Source organism: Bufo bufo, chromosome 3, assembly GCF_905171765.1.
Source record: "Bufo bufo chromosome 3, aBufBuf1.1, whole genome shotgun sequence".
Lineage (NCBI taxonomy): Eukaryota > Metazoa > Chordata > Amphibia > Anura > Bufonidae > Bufo > Bufo bufo.
The window spans coordinates 627,838,254-627,854,378 of NC_053391.1; the positions used below are offsets into that span (position 1 = coordinate 627,838,254).

Genomic DNA, 16,125 nt, shown 5'->3' on the forward strand with positions numbered 1-16,125 from the left:
TTTTAACACCTTGGAAGGGCCCTGGGATAGTACCCTGTGCACGCTGCAAATGGCGTCACAAACAAATACAGAATATTATCCACCTGACCCTGCCATTGCATTAAAGTGGCGTCAACGAACCCATTCCTGGTCACTGCACATGTAATTTAAATTGCAGGGTGAGCCTAGTAAAAACTTTCCTCCCACAAAATAGAAATCTAAAGTGATCAAATATGGCTCTCCGAATAAAGCAACACAAAGGGGACGGCCACACGATCAGGTTTCTGGAGGCAGTTTTCAAAGCCAAAATCCAGTATAAAGGACAGACATACTCTGGGTGTTGGTTCCAAAACTACATTCAAAAACCAATATGGCTGGACCCGAAAAAAAGTTAGTTTTTTAAGTTAAATTTTTTAGTGCGAAAGTAGTAAACCATAAACTGTATGAAATTTGTATTGGTGTAACCGTATTTATTTGCAAAATATAGGTCACATGTCTTTTCTATCACATGGTGAACCTACGTTAAAAAGGAATTGCTAGTTTTTTTCTCTGTTCCACCCAAAAAAGGTTATAAAATTTCTTCAATATATTATGTGACAAAAATAGTGTCATCAAAATATAACTTCATATTGCTATATCAATGGAAAAAAAATATATTGGTTTTGGAAAAAAGGAATGAAAACGTTTCAGGATTAGTGCCATGAAGAATGAAAGTTCATATTCTCATTACTCCTGATAACACACAAAAGATAGGTTTGTTTCTACTGCTCTGCTCAGCCCCTACCTAGTGCTGTCAGCAGTGAGCATTGTCAAAACTGCTGACAGACTCCTTCTAATAAGCAGCAGTATGTTTGCTTCTATTATCTTATATGTCACAAGTAAGACTTCATAATAGAAATTCTTACACTGGGAAAAAGACAGAAAGGGAGATTTTGACCTTTCTCTAAAAGGGACATATAATAAAAAATGACCCCCACTATAAGATAATACACAAATGGTGGCTTCTAGTTATTGTAATTTTTGTCTGCCTCATAGGGCACATTTCTTCAATTTGCTTTAGCAATGCCCAGTCATTTACAGTATTTGGAATCAGATTTTGAACATATCTTATTAGTGTTGAGCGAATCAAAGTTGACTTCGAGCTGAATTTCCGGAAAAATTTGATTTGCTGCAAAGCCGAATTTCTTCGTGCTTCGTGGTAATAAATCAATTTTCCTTGAAATGGCGGTAAAAATGTAAAAAATCATACATACCTTATCCATTTGAGTGCAAAAAGGCTGCTGTGGCCAACTTGCTTGAAAATCCAGCACGAAATCTCGTGGGTGATGACATATGATGTCACCTTGCCAGCCGACATGATGATGTCATCACGCGCCACTCGAGATTTCACGCTGGCTGCGGCGGTCTCTTCGCGCTCAAATGGATGAGGTAAGTACAATGTAATTTTTTATTTTTTTTCATCCTGAAAGGCCTTGATATTAACCTCAGATGCCGCAATCAGTCATTAACGCGGCATCTGAAGGGTTCAATGACGGAGGGGGGGGGGGGCGGCACAATCGCCGTTCCCTGTCATTGTATCGGCTACTTACAAAGAAATGTGCTTCGTGACAAAGTAATTTGTCATGAAGCAAATTTTTTTGTAGAATTCGGCGAATCAGCCAAATCAAATTTTTTAGATTATCATCTATTGATACGTATCATGCTCTCTAGATTATGAGCAACACATATAAGCAAAGATATATCCTGTGGAAAATAATAGAAATGCATACAATACTCACAGCCATCGCAATTCACGCAAGTGGCTAAAAACTCCTTGATGCAAGTACATGATACAGTTGTTACTGAGATATCTAAAAGTAAAAAAAAAACATGAGTGTTGGCAATATAGCATTTTAGCAATGGTAAAATATAAATACAGTGCTGCCCATAATTATTCATACCCCTGGCAAATTTTGACTTAAAGTTACTTTTATTCAACCAGCAAGTAATTTTTTGACGGGAAATGACATAGGTGTCTCCCAAAAGACAATAAGACGATGTACAAGAGGCATTATTGTGGGAAAAAAAAAAACATTTCTCAGCTTTTATTTACATTTGAGCAAAAAGTGTCCAGTCCAAAATTATTCATACCCTTCACAAACTGTCACAGTCTGTGGGAAAATCAAAAGTTCTATACCATTCCAAATAGTCCAAGCTGTTCTAAAGCATCCTAATTACCCTGATTAATTGGGAACAGCTGTTTTAATCAACTCAACAAGTGAAAAACAGCAGCTCTCTGCAGTTGGTTTGTGGACAGTCATGGCTAAGACAAAGGAGCTCAGTGAGGACCTGCGGCTGCGCATTGTGGCTGCTCACAAGTCAGGAAAGGGCTACAATTTCTAAATGTTTTCAAGTTCCAGTGGCTACAGTGCAAAGTATTATAAAAAAAATACAAGATGTTCCGCAAAAAATACAAGATGTTCCGTTGATAGTAGCTCAATTCCCCTGAAGAAGCCACATGTAGTGGTGAAACATGTTGGGGGAGCTGTATTTCGGATTTTAAATTAGGTGCATGTTGGACAAAGTGTCTTAGTAGGGAGTGCCTGCAGACTCACCACACTTTGACACCTAAGCGGCAGAGAGTCGCGCTGAATGATACATTGAAAGCGATTTTTTCTAAAAGCGACTTGATAGGTGGTCCTCAAATATGCGATCTATACAGACACATAAAATTACTGCTGCTAAGAGTGAATAAAAAGTAAAATGGACGCATAAGAATGAGGCAGGATATATGGGTGAAGTAACCCTCAGTCTCTGCCGTTTGAGTCCAAACAGCACCTTTTAAATTTTAAAAGTGTTTTATTTTTTCTCCCGATTCATATTATCTTTAATAAGTGAAATAAACGTTACTTTTTAATTGACCTGAAACGGGAGTCTAGTAGCCTTGGCTATTTGAACTATATTATTTAGAATATCCCAAGTGACACCTATGCTGGCCAGGAGGATAGTTAGAGAGGTGAAAAAGAATCCAAGGATCACCAACAAGGCCATCCTGGTGAAACTGGGCTCTGCTGGTGGCAATGTCTCAAGGCAGACAATCCAATGGACACTGCATACTGCTGGGTTCCACGGATGCAGACCAAGGAGGACGCCACTTCTCCAGATAAGGCACACAAAAGCTCGCTTGGCGTTTGCAAAAACTCATCTGGACAAAGAAGAAGATTTCTGGTCTTCTGTGTTATGGTCAGATGAAACAAAAAATTCATTGTTTGGTCACAATTATGTTTCCTTCATTTGGCGTAAAAAAGGAGAAGCCTTTAACCTAAAGAACACCATCCCCACTGTCAAACATGGTGGTGGGAACCTAATGCTTTGGGGGTGTTTTTCAGCCAATCGACCAGGGAACCTAATCACAGTAAACGGCACCATGAAAAAAGAGCAATACATGAGGATTCTCAACGACAACATCAGGCAGTCTGCAGAAAAACTTGGCCTTGGGCACCAGTGGACATTTCAGCATGACAAGGACCCAAAACACACAGCAAAAGTGGTGAAGAAATGGTTAGCAGACAACAACATTAACGTTTTGGAGTGGCCCAGCCAGAGTCCAGACTTGAATCCAATTGAGAATCTGTGGAGGGAGCTAAAGATCAGGGTGATGGCAAGAAGACCCTCCAACCTGAAAGATTTGGAGCTCATTGCTAAAAATGAATGGGCAAAAATATCTGTGGAGACATGCAAAAAGCTGGTCTGCAATTATAGGAAGCGTTTGATTGCTGTAATAGCCAATAAAGGCTTTTCTATTGATTATTGAGAAGGGTATGAATAATTTTGGACTTGACACTTTTTGCTCAAATGTAAATAAAAGCTGAGAAATGTTTTTTTCCCCCACAATAATTCCTCTTGTACATTGTCTTATTATCTTTTGGGAGACACCTATGTCATTTCCCGTCAAAAAATTACTTGCTGGTTGAATAAAAGTAACTTTAAGTAAAAATTTGCCAGGGATATGAATAATTATGGGCAGCACTGTATATGGGGTCATTTGTCAAACTGGTGGAAAGTAGAACTGGCTTAGTTGCCCATAGCAACCAATCAAATTCCACCTTACATTTTCCAAAGGAGCTGTCAAAAATGAAAAGTGGGATCTGATTGGTTGCTTTGGGCAACTAAGCCAGTTCTACTTTACACCAGTTTGATGAATTGCCCCAATAGTCCATTTCAGGCTCTTTATATATCAGTTAAGCAGGTAGAATAAAGAGTCTTTTGTTATAATAAACAGTTTCTTTAAAAGCTATGAACACTTCATTGGCATTTTTTATGGATAAATTTTACTCACTTTGGGCTAAAAATTATTTTTTCTAATTGGTCTTTGTTAAAAATTGTCAGCAGTTTTGTCTTACAGGGTTAGTGTCACAGTCATTACCGCTGGCTGTGTCCTTCTGTCTATGCTCTCGCTGCAGCTCCGTTCCTCTGTATTATTTGTGGTTCTGTATGGGTTAACTCCCCTGTATTCCTATTAGGAGTTAATCCTCTGCTCCATGGGTGTGGTCTCTCTGCTGCACCCATGGAACCTGTATATAAGCCTGAGGTTTCCTCAGTTCTGTTTCAGCTCTCCTGGTGTGTGTTGTCTGTCCTGTTCCTGGTTTGTACTCTCTCCCATGCTGCTGACCCATGGGATCCGTGTCTGTCTGCCTGTGCTCTGTGGGTTTCCCTACTTGTTCATTTGCGTCCTCTTTCCCGTCCATTTTGATATCTTCCTTCCTGTCTTTCTGTTATCTGTTCTGTCAGTTATGTTTTAGTTACTTTGTGTTTATTCTGATGTCTGTGTTCAGCAAGCCTTTGCAGCAGAGTGGCATGACAAGGCCATACAGTTTACTACTGGTGGAGCAAGTCCTTCTCTGCTCATTGCCACTCCTGCTCCCTTGCGTGAACTCCTGCTTGTATTATTAGTTGCCCTGTTTTGTATTCATATGTCTGTGTTCAGCAAGCCTTTGCAGCAGAGTGGCATGACAAGGCCATGCAGTTTACTACTGGTGGAGCAAGTCCTTCTCTGCTTATTGCCACTCCTGCTCCCTTGCATGAACTCTTACTTGTATCATTAGTTGCTCTGTTTTGTATTTGCCTGTATGTTATGTATGCCTATGTGCCGTCGGTACCTTCTGGTACCTGTTGTCCATTCGCTCCTGCTGTCACTGTCTAGGTCACGCTCCAGAGTGGACCCTGGCAACTTCCTGCGGCTAAGTCTAACCCTACCATCTAGGGCTCTAGTGAAAACCAGGAGTTGCTTAGTTACGCCCCTCTGGAGTATTACTAGACAGTGGCGCAGTGGGGGTTTTCTCCCACTGTGCTGACGGTACATAGAGCTCTTGTTTTGTCTGTGCTTCCTTCCCTGTTTTGTTTGTGCAATAAAATCTTATGTGTCTGTACCTGATTTCCGTTTGTTTATTGCATGACGACGCGGTGGTCTCTCCTGGGATCTCCAACTCGTGACAGTTAGGTTTTTGTGTACCTGCAGACTGTCTCTTTCTTTTTTACACTAAGTCCCATCATGTTGCTGTTCTGACAGCTCATGTGAAGCCCTATGATTTCCTCATAGCTCAAAAACACTCTTTTAAGCCATACTGTAATCAGTTTGATAAGAATTTAGCTATAATGAGTGTTTATAAGCTGCCAGGAGTTCAGGGATAAGGGCTTCACATAAGCCATCTGAACAGTAACATGACGGGACTCTGCAGATAGGCTAAGACTTAACCCCGTAGGATAAAAACAGCTGAAAATGTTTAATAAAGACCAATTGAAAAAATATCCCAAAGGGAGTATAACAGTCGTAGAAAATGCATAGCCTTTTAAATTCAATAAAAGCTCTTACTCACAGTTTCTGTAGCTGATACAAGCCAAAAAAGGCTTTTTGTGATATATTCTTTAAACAGTTGTTCTGGAGAAATCTATTAGGAAACACAATAACGGTCATAAAAGTCAATCCCTAAATGATTTTAAAGAGTTTTACTACTAGCAGAGTCTGTACTTTCATCATTTAGTATACAATGTGCCAGTCCTACTGAATAAGGCTGTTTTCTACAACTTCTATAAACTGAGAAGCTAATGAAAAATATATAACAGTTTACATAATTTTTTAAAGGGGATGTTAACACCATGCCATTTTTTGGATTCTCTGTTCATTTAATTATTGCTCCCAGAGGTCCATTTTTAATATTGACCACTGCTAGACATAGGGGGAAATGTATTAAAGGGGTTTTCCAAAATCAGTATCTGATTGGTGGGGATCCGACAACTGGGAACCCCGCTGATCAGCTGTTTGAGAAGGCAGCTGCACTCACAGTAGCACCACAACCTTCTCACTGCTTACCTTAAGCCATGTGACGTCACATTCATCGGTCACCTGGCCTAGGAGCAGCTCAGCCCCATTGAAGTGAATGGGGCTGAGCGGTGATACCAAGCACAGCTGCTATACAATGTAGGGCGTGGTGCTTGGTGAGCAGAGAAAATGCCACGGTGCTACTGCGAGCACCAATGCCTTCTCAAACAGCTGATCGATGGGGGTCCCAAATGTAGGACTCCCACTGATCAGGGGCTGATGACCTATCATCAATAAAAAACTCACCAAAAACTTCAAGTTTTAATAGCTAGCTTTAATTTAAATGAAGCATGTAGCTGGCCAGCTAGGACCTGTCCTAGGTTGCTAGTATAGCCGTATATGTGTATACAGCTAAACCTGCGAATAATTTTAATACAGTTCCTATGTTTTTGTGTTAAAGACAAAAGCAGAGTTATTTACTGTGACATCATGTTTTGGATGTCTTATAACTGTTATATTTTGTGTTCACAGAAGCAGAAAAAGATAATATGCCTTTAAGATTCATTTTGCAATGTAAGGTGACACAGCAGAAACAACAGAAAGCATAGTGTTAATCTGTTGTTGCTGGGCAGAAGTCTAGACCAATCACTGCCAGCTTCTCACACAGCAAGAGTTTTCGCAAATCACAGCCAGCCTCACACACAGCCTGTCTGGAAATTCCTCCAGCTCCTGCTGCTAGAATCTTTATTCACCAGAGACAGGAGCTGAAGAGACATTCACTTCACTGAGAGGTGAGTCTTATGGGAACAAGAGGACAAAATAGGTAGTTAAAACAGTTATATAATGTTCATATTGTTAGTATTGTGTTTAGAACTGTATACTGAACTAGATATATATGTGTTTACTTACAGTTCCACTAATTGCAACCATACAATTGCAACCATACAAATTGCAAATACAAATTGCAAGCTACAAATTGCAAGCATACAAACCAGCTTCCATACAAATTGCAATCATACAGTCCATACAAATTGCAAAAGGAAACTGCAATCTGCAGAAGAACTATTTGTTTAACCTCAGATATACCTCTCAGAGAGATCATAAAGTGCTTAAATAACTTAAAGTGAGAGTACAGATACTCAAGAGAGAAATATATCCACAATTTTATGTTGAATGACAAGATTGAACAGTTGAACCACCAGCTTATGCATACCACCATTTTGTGATATCTTTTCAACACGCGTTTTGTACATGGACTATCTGCTGCGGAGGCGGCAGTGTTATATATGAAGAAAAGTTGAAGTTAATAAAGAAGTTATTTGAAGCATTTGGTGTGCTCTTTAAACTTACTGTTTCCATATAACGGCGCAAGAGGAATTACAGAGTAAAAGACAGTCTGGTTAGACTAAAAGTCAGATATAGCAAAATTCTTCTAATACCACAGCGCCTAAAGTCACCTCATAGTTCTGTGCCTGCCACAAAGAAGGTGTTAGGTGGGAAAATTTAGAAGAAGTGCACAACTCTTAATGAATTTGGTGCTTTTGTTTGGTGGCCGTCCTATGCTGTGAACGTGTCTACTATAAGTTGGCATACAATTTTTACCATAATTCATATCAATTTAAGGTGTAAATTATAATATATCTGATGAATAGGATATCATCACTGCTGGACAGCAGGGACTGGAAATGTCGGGGATTAGACTGGCAGTGCTGGAGCATGAGTATTTTTCAAAGGTGGGTATACCTTATTTCTTTAGTTTAGAAAGTTTCCTGCCTATGGTCGCTTTTTAAAATATCTTGTACAAACCCTTTAAAATTTATAGAAAAAACTACCTGCTACAGGTACTAGGGCATATTTAATACTGGTATACTATTGAGTCCAATGAATGTAAAGTATGCAGTATGCATGGAGTATGCACGCCAACAAAATTCCTCCATTTGTAGCTTAGGTGGCATGAAATGTACCATTTAACTCCTTGCATGGAATTTGGGACTCTGACCATGTCCACTTTTCTTATTACCTGACCAGTGAGGAGAAAGGTTGTGAAAACAATTATGATAATAAGGGGCATGTTCTGGTGATTTACATATTAGTAGAGTTGAGCGGACACCTGGATGTTCGGGTTTGGTAGGTTCGGCCGAACTTGAAAAAAAAGTTTGGGTTCGGAACCCGAACTTGACCTGAACTTGACCCCGAACCCGAACCCTATTGAAGTCAATGGGGACCCGAACTTTTGGGCACTAAAATGGCTCTAAAATAGTCCTGGAAAGGGCTAGAGGGCTGCAAAGGGCATCAAAATTTGCTTAAGAGCATAACAAGTGCTCTGCAAACAAATGTGGATAGGGAAATGACTTAAAATAACATAAAATACTGAAAAATTAAAAATAACAATCTGGATCTAGGAGTAGGAGGTTGAGGAGGCGGCGGATGTGGCGGTGTAGGTTGACGTGGCGGTGTAGGTGGAAGCGGCGGTAAAGGAGGAATAGGTAGCCAACATTTTTTGTGTTATTTTTTTATTTATAAATTGGGGTATCCCCCAAAATATTGGGACATATAACAAAATAAAACTAAGAATAAGTGCACTTGAGTACAAGAATGGATGGTTGAGGCTGGTATAAATGTCTATTCTGCACAACGTACGGACAAGTCCTGTGGGATCCATGCCTGGTTCATTTTAATAAACGTAAGCTTGTCCACATCGGCCACGGCCTGTGATAATGCTCTCTGCCGTACTAAACACACGTTCACACTATACACTGGCTGCAGGGTAGGTCAGCACCTCCAAGGCTGACAAAGGTTTTCCACATTTTGGCCATGCTAACCCTTCCTTCTCAGGTGCTGGTGGTGCCCCAGCTGTGTTGGCGACCTCTTCCTCCTCCTCTGCCTTTGCCTTGTGCTTCAACTGTGCCCCCGCTGTCAGGTGGGAATGCTATCATCAGCGTGCGCTTGCAGTCGCACATCTTCCGATCAGTAACAGATGTTTTCACTAAATTTAGTTCCCTGTCAGCAATGCAGAGCAGGGGTTCATTCACGGCAAAAGGGGGTTCATGTCACCCAGCAATAGAACAGAGGATTTTGAGAGATTTAGGCCCCTGTCAGCAATGCAGAGCAGGAGTTCATTCACGGCAAAAGGGGGTTCATGTCACCCAGCAATAGAACAGAGGATTTTGAGAGATTTAGGCCCATGTCAGAAATGCAGAGCAGGGGTTCATTCATGGCAAAAGGGGTTTTGAACGTGAGCTTGTCCACGTTGACTGTAATGACGCCTCCTGCCGTGCTAAATACACGTTCAGAGAGTACACTGGCTGCAGGGCAGGTCAGCACCTCCAAGGCATACAGGGCAAGCTCTGGCCATGTGGACAATTTGGAGACCCAGAAGTTGAATGGGGCAGAACCATCAGTCAGTACGTGTAGTCGTGTGCACAGGTACTGTTCCACCATGTTGTTCAAATGCTGCCTCCTGCTAACACGCTCCATATCAGCAGTTGGGGCCAGTTGTTGCGGCGAGGTGACAAAGCTTTTCCACATGTTGGCCATGCTAACCCTGCCTTCTGAGGTGCTGGCGCTGACACAGCTGCGTTGGCGACCTCTTCCTCCTCCCCTGCCTTCGCGTTGTGCTTCCACTTGTCCCCCGGCGTCAGTCGGGAAAGAAGCGCGTCTACCAGCGTGCTCCTGTAGTTGCGCATCTTCCGATCACACTCCAGTGAGGGAATTAAGGACGGCACATTGTCTTTGTAACGGGGATCCAGCAGGGTGGCCACCCAGTAGTCAGCACACGTTAAAATGTGGTCAACTCTGCAGTCGTTGCGCAGGCACTGCAGCATGTAGTCGCTCATGTGTGCCAGGCTGCCCAGAGGTAAGGACAAGCTGTCCTCTGTGGGAGGCGTATCGTCTGCGTCCTCCGTTTCCCCCCAGCCACGCACCAGTGATGGGCCCGAGCTGCGTTGGATGCCACCCCGCTGTGAACATGCTTCATCCCCATCCTCCTCCTCCTCCTCTTCCTCATCCTCCAGTAGTGGGCCCTGGCTGGCAAAATTTGTACCTGGCCTCTGCTGTTGCAAAAATCCTCTTTCTGAGCCACTTCTAAAAGACTGGCCTGAAAGTGTTAGAGATGACCCCTCTTCCTCCTCCTCGTCCTGGGCCACATCCTCTTCCATCATCGCCCTAAGTGTTTTCTCAAGGAGACATAGAAGTGGTATTGTAACTCTGATAACGGTGTCATCGCCACTGGCCATGTTGATGGAGTACTCGAAACAGCGCAACAGGGCACACAGGTCTCGCATGGAGGCCCAGTCATTGGTGGTGAAGTGGTGCTGTTCCGCAGTGCGACTCACCCGTGCGTGCTGCAGCTGAAACTCCACTATGGTCTGCTGCTGCTCGCACAGTCTCTCCAGCATGTGCAAGGTGGAGTTCCACCTGGTGGGCACGTCGCATATGAGGCGGTGAGCGGGAAGGCCGAAGTTACGCTGTAGAGCAGACAGCCGAGCGGCGGCAGGATGAGAACGCCGGAAGCGCGCACAGACGGCCCTCACTTTATGCAGCAGCTCTGACATGTCGGGGTAGTTGTGAATAAATTTCTGCACCACCAAATTCAGCACATGCGCCAGGCAAGGGATGTGCGTCAAACCGACTAGTCCCAGAGCTGCAACGAGACTTCGCCCATTATCGCACACCACTAGGCCGGGCTTGAGGCTCACTGGCAGCAACCACTCGTCGGTCTGTTGTTCTATACCCCGCCACAACTCCTGCGCAGTGTGGGGCCTGTCCCCCAAACACATCAGTTTCAGAACGGCCTGCTGATGTTTACCCCTGGCTGTGCTGAAGTTAGTGGTGAAGGTCTGTCGCTGACTGGATGAGGAGGTGGTAGAAGAGGAGGAAGAAGCCGAGTAGAAAGAGGAGGCAACAGGAGGCAAAGAATGATGCCCTGCGATCCTTGGCGGCAGAAGGACGTGCGCCAAACAGCTCTCCGCCTGGGGCCCAGCCGCCACTACATTTACCCAGTGTGCAGTTAGGGAGATATAGCGTCCCTGGCCGTGCTTACTGGTCCACGTATCTGTGGTTAGGTGGACTTTGCCACAGATGACATTGCGCAGTGCACACTTGATTTTATCCGATACTTGGTTGTGCAGGGAGGGCACGGCTCTCCTGGAGAAGTAGTGGCGGCTGGGAACGACGTACTGTGGGACAGCAAGCGACATGAGCTGTTTGAAGCTGTCCGTCTCCACCAGCCTGAATGACAGTATATCAAAGGCTAGTAGTTTAGAAATGCTGGCATTCAGGGCCAGGGATCGAGGGTGGCTAGGTGGGAATTTACACTTTCTCTCAAAGGTTTGTGAGATGGAGAGCTGAACACTTCCGTGTGACATGGTGGAGATGCTTGGTGACGGAGGTGGTGTTGTTGGTGGCACATCCTCTGTTTGCTGGGCGGCAGGTGCCAACATTCCTCCAGAGGCAGAGGAAGAGGCCGAGGCAGCAGCAGAAGAGGGAGCAGGAGGGGCCTGAGCCTTTTCTTGGTTTTGAAGGTGCTTAATCCACTGCAGCCCGTGTCTCGCATGTAGATGCCTGGTCATGCAGGTTGTGCTATGGTTCAGAACGTTAATGCCTCGCTTCAGGCTCTGATGGCACAGCGTGCAAACCACTCGGGTCTTGTCATCAGCACATTATGTGAAAAAGTGCCATGCCAGGGAACTCCTTGAAGCTGCCTTTGGTGTGCTCGGTCCCTGTTGACGGTGGCCAGTAGCAGGCAAAATGTTTTGGCGACGGCTGTTCTGCTTTTGCACCCTGCTCCTGCTACGCTGTTGGCTCGGTCTCACCACTGCCCCTTCCTCCGAACTCTGAAAGTCAGTGGCACGACCTTCATTTCATGTGGGGTCTAGGACCTCATCGTCCCCTGCATCGTCTTCCACCCAGTCTTCCTCCCTGACCTCCTTTTCGGTCTGCACACTGCAGAAAGACGCAGCAGTTGGCACCTGTGTTTCGTCATCATCAGAGACGTGCTGAGGTGGTATTCCCACCGCTTCCTGGTCCTCTGCCATCGACTGTGCTGTGGCTGAGCACAGTGTGAGGGCGCTCTGAGACCTCACGCTGTGCGTATCGGGTCACAGCACAGCCAACAGAAAGAAGAAGAAAAAGCGCTGGAGGTGAGGAGCATCCAGAGCAGGAGAGGTAAGTAGATTTTTTATTTTATGTGATATGAGGCTGCTGGGGCTGATAATATGAAGCTGCTGGGAGCTGATAATATGAGGCTGCTGGGGGCTGATATATGGCTGGCAGCTGATATGAGGCAGGAGGGAGCTGATTTGAGGTATGCGGGTCTCATCTGAGGTCAAAATGTGGGTCTTAATTATATTGGGGCTCTTATCTGAGGTCTGATTGGGGGTCATTCACATTGGGGTCTGATCTGAGGTCTAATAAAAAATATTTTTTTCTTATTTTCCTCCTCTAAAACCTAGGTGTGTCTTATGGGCCAGTGCGTCAGGGCGAAAAATACGTTATTTTTTATTTTTTACACCATTTCAGGGAAAATTGATTCGATACCATGAAGCACAAGGAAATTCGGCTTCACATAGAATCGAATTTTCCCTGAAATTCAGATCAACACTAGTTGCTACGTACTCCTACATCATCAGACAGTTCAGACTGAATTACTGCTTGTAATTATGCACAAGCAGTAGGTGAAAAGATGTTTTTTATTTTTTTGTGCTAGGGTTCAACAGGAGATGTTGACTGTACAAAGCATATAGTATAATTTTTTTTAGCCTGGCTACAGGGGGATTTTAGGGACAAACCTCCAATAGCTAATAAACAGCAATAACAACAATAGGACAGTTCACATAAAACCATGAGACATGGGACATGACATTTGAAATAAACCCTTTCCTAAATTTTCCCATTGTGCACTGCATATTTAGTTGACCATGTTATTGCTACACATGTAACTAAGGTAACTAAGTTTTTCCTCTCCCCCACGACAGCACCACAGAGAGAGGGATCCACCTCCAGGGGCAGGAAACCTACAGAATAAAAAGGTGGAACCTCTCTACCCTGTCAGTGGTTTCCTGTCCCTGGAGTGGGAGACCTCCTCATTATTTTGCAGATTCTTACCGTCGGTCTTGTATTCCTAGGGAGGCACTAGAGGGCTGATGGTATACTGCAGGGGTCCATCGCACTGCAATGGCATGCTGGCAGGACCCTAGGATACGGATGTGCTCCAGGGGCCCTCTGTATCTTGCGACAGTTTTGCGCGGGTAACTTTCAGGGGAAGCTCTGCCTCACGAGAAGCTCCATACAGGCAGGAGCGGACGCTGTTGGAACAGATGGCGCATGGGCATCCTTGAATGAAGGCTCTGACATGCAGCTTTTCTATGCGACCGTAGCACGGCTACTTTCAGGGGCGGCGCAGAGTGTGATGTACTTCCGGAAGCACATGGGAATCGTGCTTCCGGACCCGCAGTATGTAAAGCCTCTGTAGCAGCAGGGACCTTGAAGCTAATGGCGGCCTGCTGCAATCAGGAAGTAGATCGTCATTTGGACAGTGCTTCTTCGGACTTCTAGGTCTAAGAAAGCTCTACACCTCTCTCTCCTCTCCCTCTCCCCTTCCTTCCTTGTTTCTGTTAGGAAACTTAAAGGGAGTTAATGGAAATGTATTTCATTCCAAAAATAAATAAAAAAATTAGGCTTCTTTGTGGTCTGGCTATAATGGAGGAAGAAAAGACACAGAGAGAGAGATAGTGGCTCCGGTCCCGGTATTAGAAAAATTGTTGCTTCTGGGTAAGTGACACGTCTATACTTTCCTTTTTCTTATCCTAGTTCTTTGTATTGTCTTTTTTCCAGTCAAATCCGAAGAAGATGCTGGGAAAAAGAAAGAACTAAGAATGTGCTACATGCAAAACATCATTGTCATCTTTTTATGAAAAGAGGTTATGCCAAAGCTGTATTGACAAGACCATCTCGGATAAATCACCGTCACTTTTAGAAAATATTAAATCGCTGATTAAAAAAAGAAGTGAAGAATTCCTTGAAACCAAGCAAAAAATATAAGGGTTCAGAAAGGGTCAAAGGTTCTCTGATTAGCCTATCCCAGGATCCTTCTTCTGGTGATTCCTCTCAGGATACCTCTTCCTCTGATTCGACCTCTGATGATGAAGTTATGAATAGAGCCTTTTTGCCCCCGGAGGACACTGATAGATTGCTTAAGGTCATAAAATCTACCATGAATATTGAGGATGTTAAGCAAGATAAGTAGGTGGCGGACTCTTTATTTGAAGGGCTACACGAAAGGAAGAGCCGGTGTTTTCCTGTGCATAGTAGTATTCTCTCTCTAATTCCAAGGGAATGGAAAAAGCCATGTAAAAAGTTTTTTATCACTAGGTCCTTTAAGCGCAAATACCCCTTTGAAGAGGAGACTTCATCTGTATGGGGAAAAACCCCCCAAGATAGATGTCGCCATTTCAAAGGTGTCAAAAAAAAGTTTCTTCTCAGTCCTGACTTAGATGATTTGTTGGAGAAGGCAGCAGATAAAAAGAAAAGATTTCCTACTCCCAACCCTTATGGAATTTTTTCTTCTAAGTACAGTCAGTCCTTTTATTCCTTCAGGGGTAATTCAAATAGGAGACTGTTTAGGGACAAAGATCAAAGACAAAGGTCCAGAAATTTGGCAGGGAAAGGGTTCTTGTTTGGAAACTCTTCCTCGTCAAATAAGAAGCAGTCACAGCAATGACGCCAGGCTAAAAGTGGGTGGAAGACTAAAATTCTTCCTTCCCGCCTGGGAAAAAATTGCAGGGCCATGGATTTTAGATATTATTCGAACAGGCCTAAAACCAGAGTTTCACTCCTTGCCCCATCAAAGGTTTGTTATTTAAAAAAAATTGTTCTGTAAAAGGTTATTTACCCATAATAAAGTGCAAGATCTGATAGAAAAAGATGTCCTTGTTCCTGTTCCACACAAAGAGCTGTACAAGGGTTATTTTTCCCCACTGTTTCTGGTACCAAAGCCAGATGGCTCCCACAGAACTATCATCAATCTGAAGGGTTTGAACAAAATTTAAAATGGAAACAATGAGGAACACGATACAGGCTAAAACCAGTAATGCGGCAGAGGTTTCTTGGTCTAATCTTGGACTCAGTGACGCAGAGAGTATATCTCCCTGAAGAAAAAATGTCAAAGATCTCAGTTCAAATCAGATCCCTTTATTCTACATCTCTGACGATTCAGAAGGCTATGTCTGTCCTGGGGTCCCTGGTATCTTGTATCCCGGTGGTAGAATGGGCGCAGCTACATTCTCATCAGTTGCAGTTGGAAATTTTTAAGGTATTCAAGAAGCACAAAGGAGCCCTGTATGTCAGGATAAAAATATTGAAGACAACCTTAAGGGGTCTCTCTTGGTGGCTGGACAGAGAAAATTTGATTCAGGGTATTCTGTGGGCATATCCAGATCCAATTGTCCTAAATACAGATGCAAGCGCCTGGGGGTGGGGATCTTATGTTCAGGGGTACAGCGTTCAGGGTCAATGGTCCCTGAGTCAAAGACTTTTTTCCTCCAACCGGAAGGAGTTGGTGGCAGTGAAATTGGCGCTGGAGGCTTCTCATTCCCTTCTAGGCTCAGGTCATGTAAGGATATTATCAGACAATCAGGTGACAATAGCCTATTTGAACTACCAAGGGGGAAAAAAGTCGGTAGCCCTGGGTTTGGAAACAAACCAGTTATTGACGAGGTTGGAAAAGCAAGTCTGTCATGTTTCAGCTCTCCATATAAAGGGAAAAGAAAAAGTGCAGGCAGACTACCTAAGCAGATGTCCCCTAAGGCAGGGAGAATTGTCCTTGAACAGTTTAATATTTTCCAAGATCA

The 16,125-nt window shown here is 43.8% G+C and overlaps 1 protein-coding gene across 1 annotated transcript in view; it reads right to left on the bottom strand.

The window, feature by feature from the left end:
- The window catches only part of RXFP2 (relaxin family peptide receptor 2), a 557,968-nt gene that overhangs the window by 106,530 nt on the left and 435,313 nt on the right, over window positions 1-16,125 (bottom strand). The window contains exons 6-7 of the mRNA XM_040426154.1: window positions 5,835-5,906; window positions 1,758-1,829 (exon numbers count right to left, since the gene is read on the bottom strand). Coding sequence (XP_040282088.1) covers window positions 1,758-1,829; window positions 5,835-5,906 — 144 coding nt within the window. The remainder of the gene's footprint in view (window positions 1-1,757; window positions 1,830-5,834; window positions 5,907-16,125) is intronic.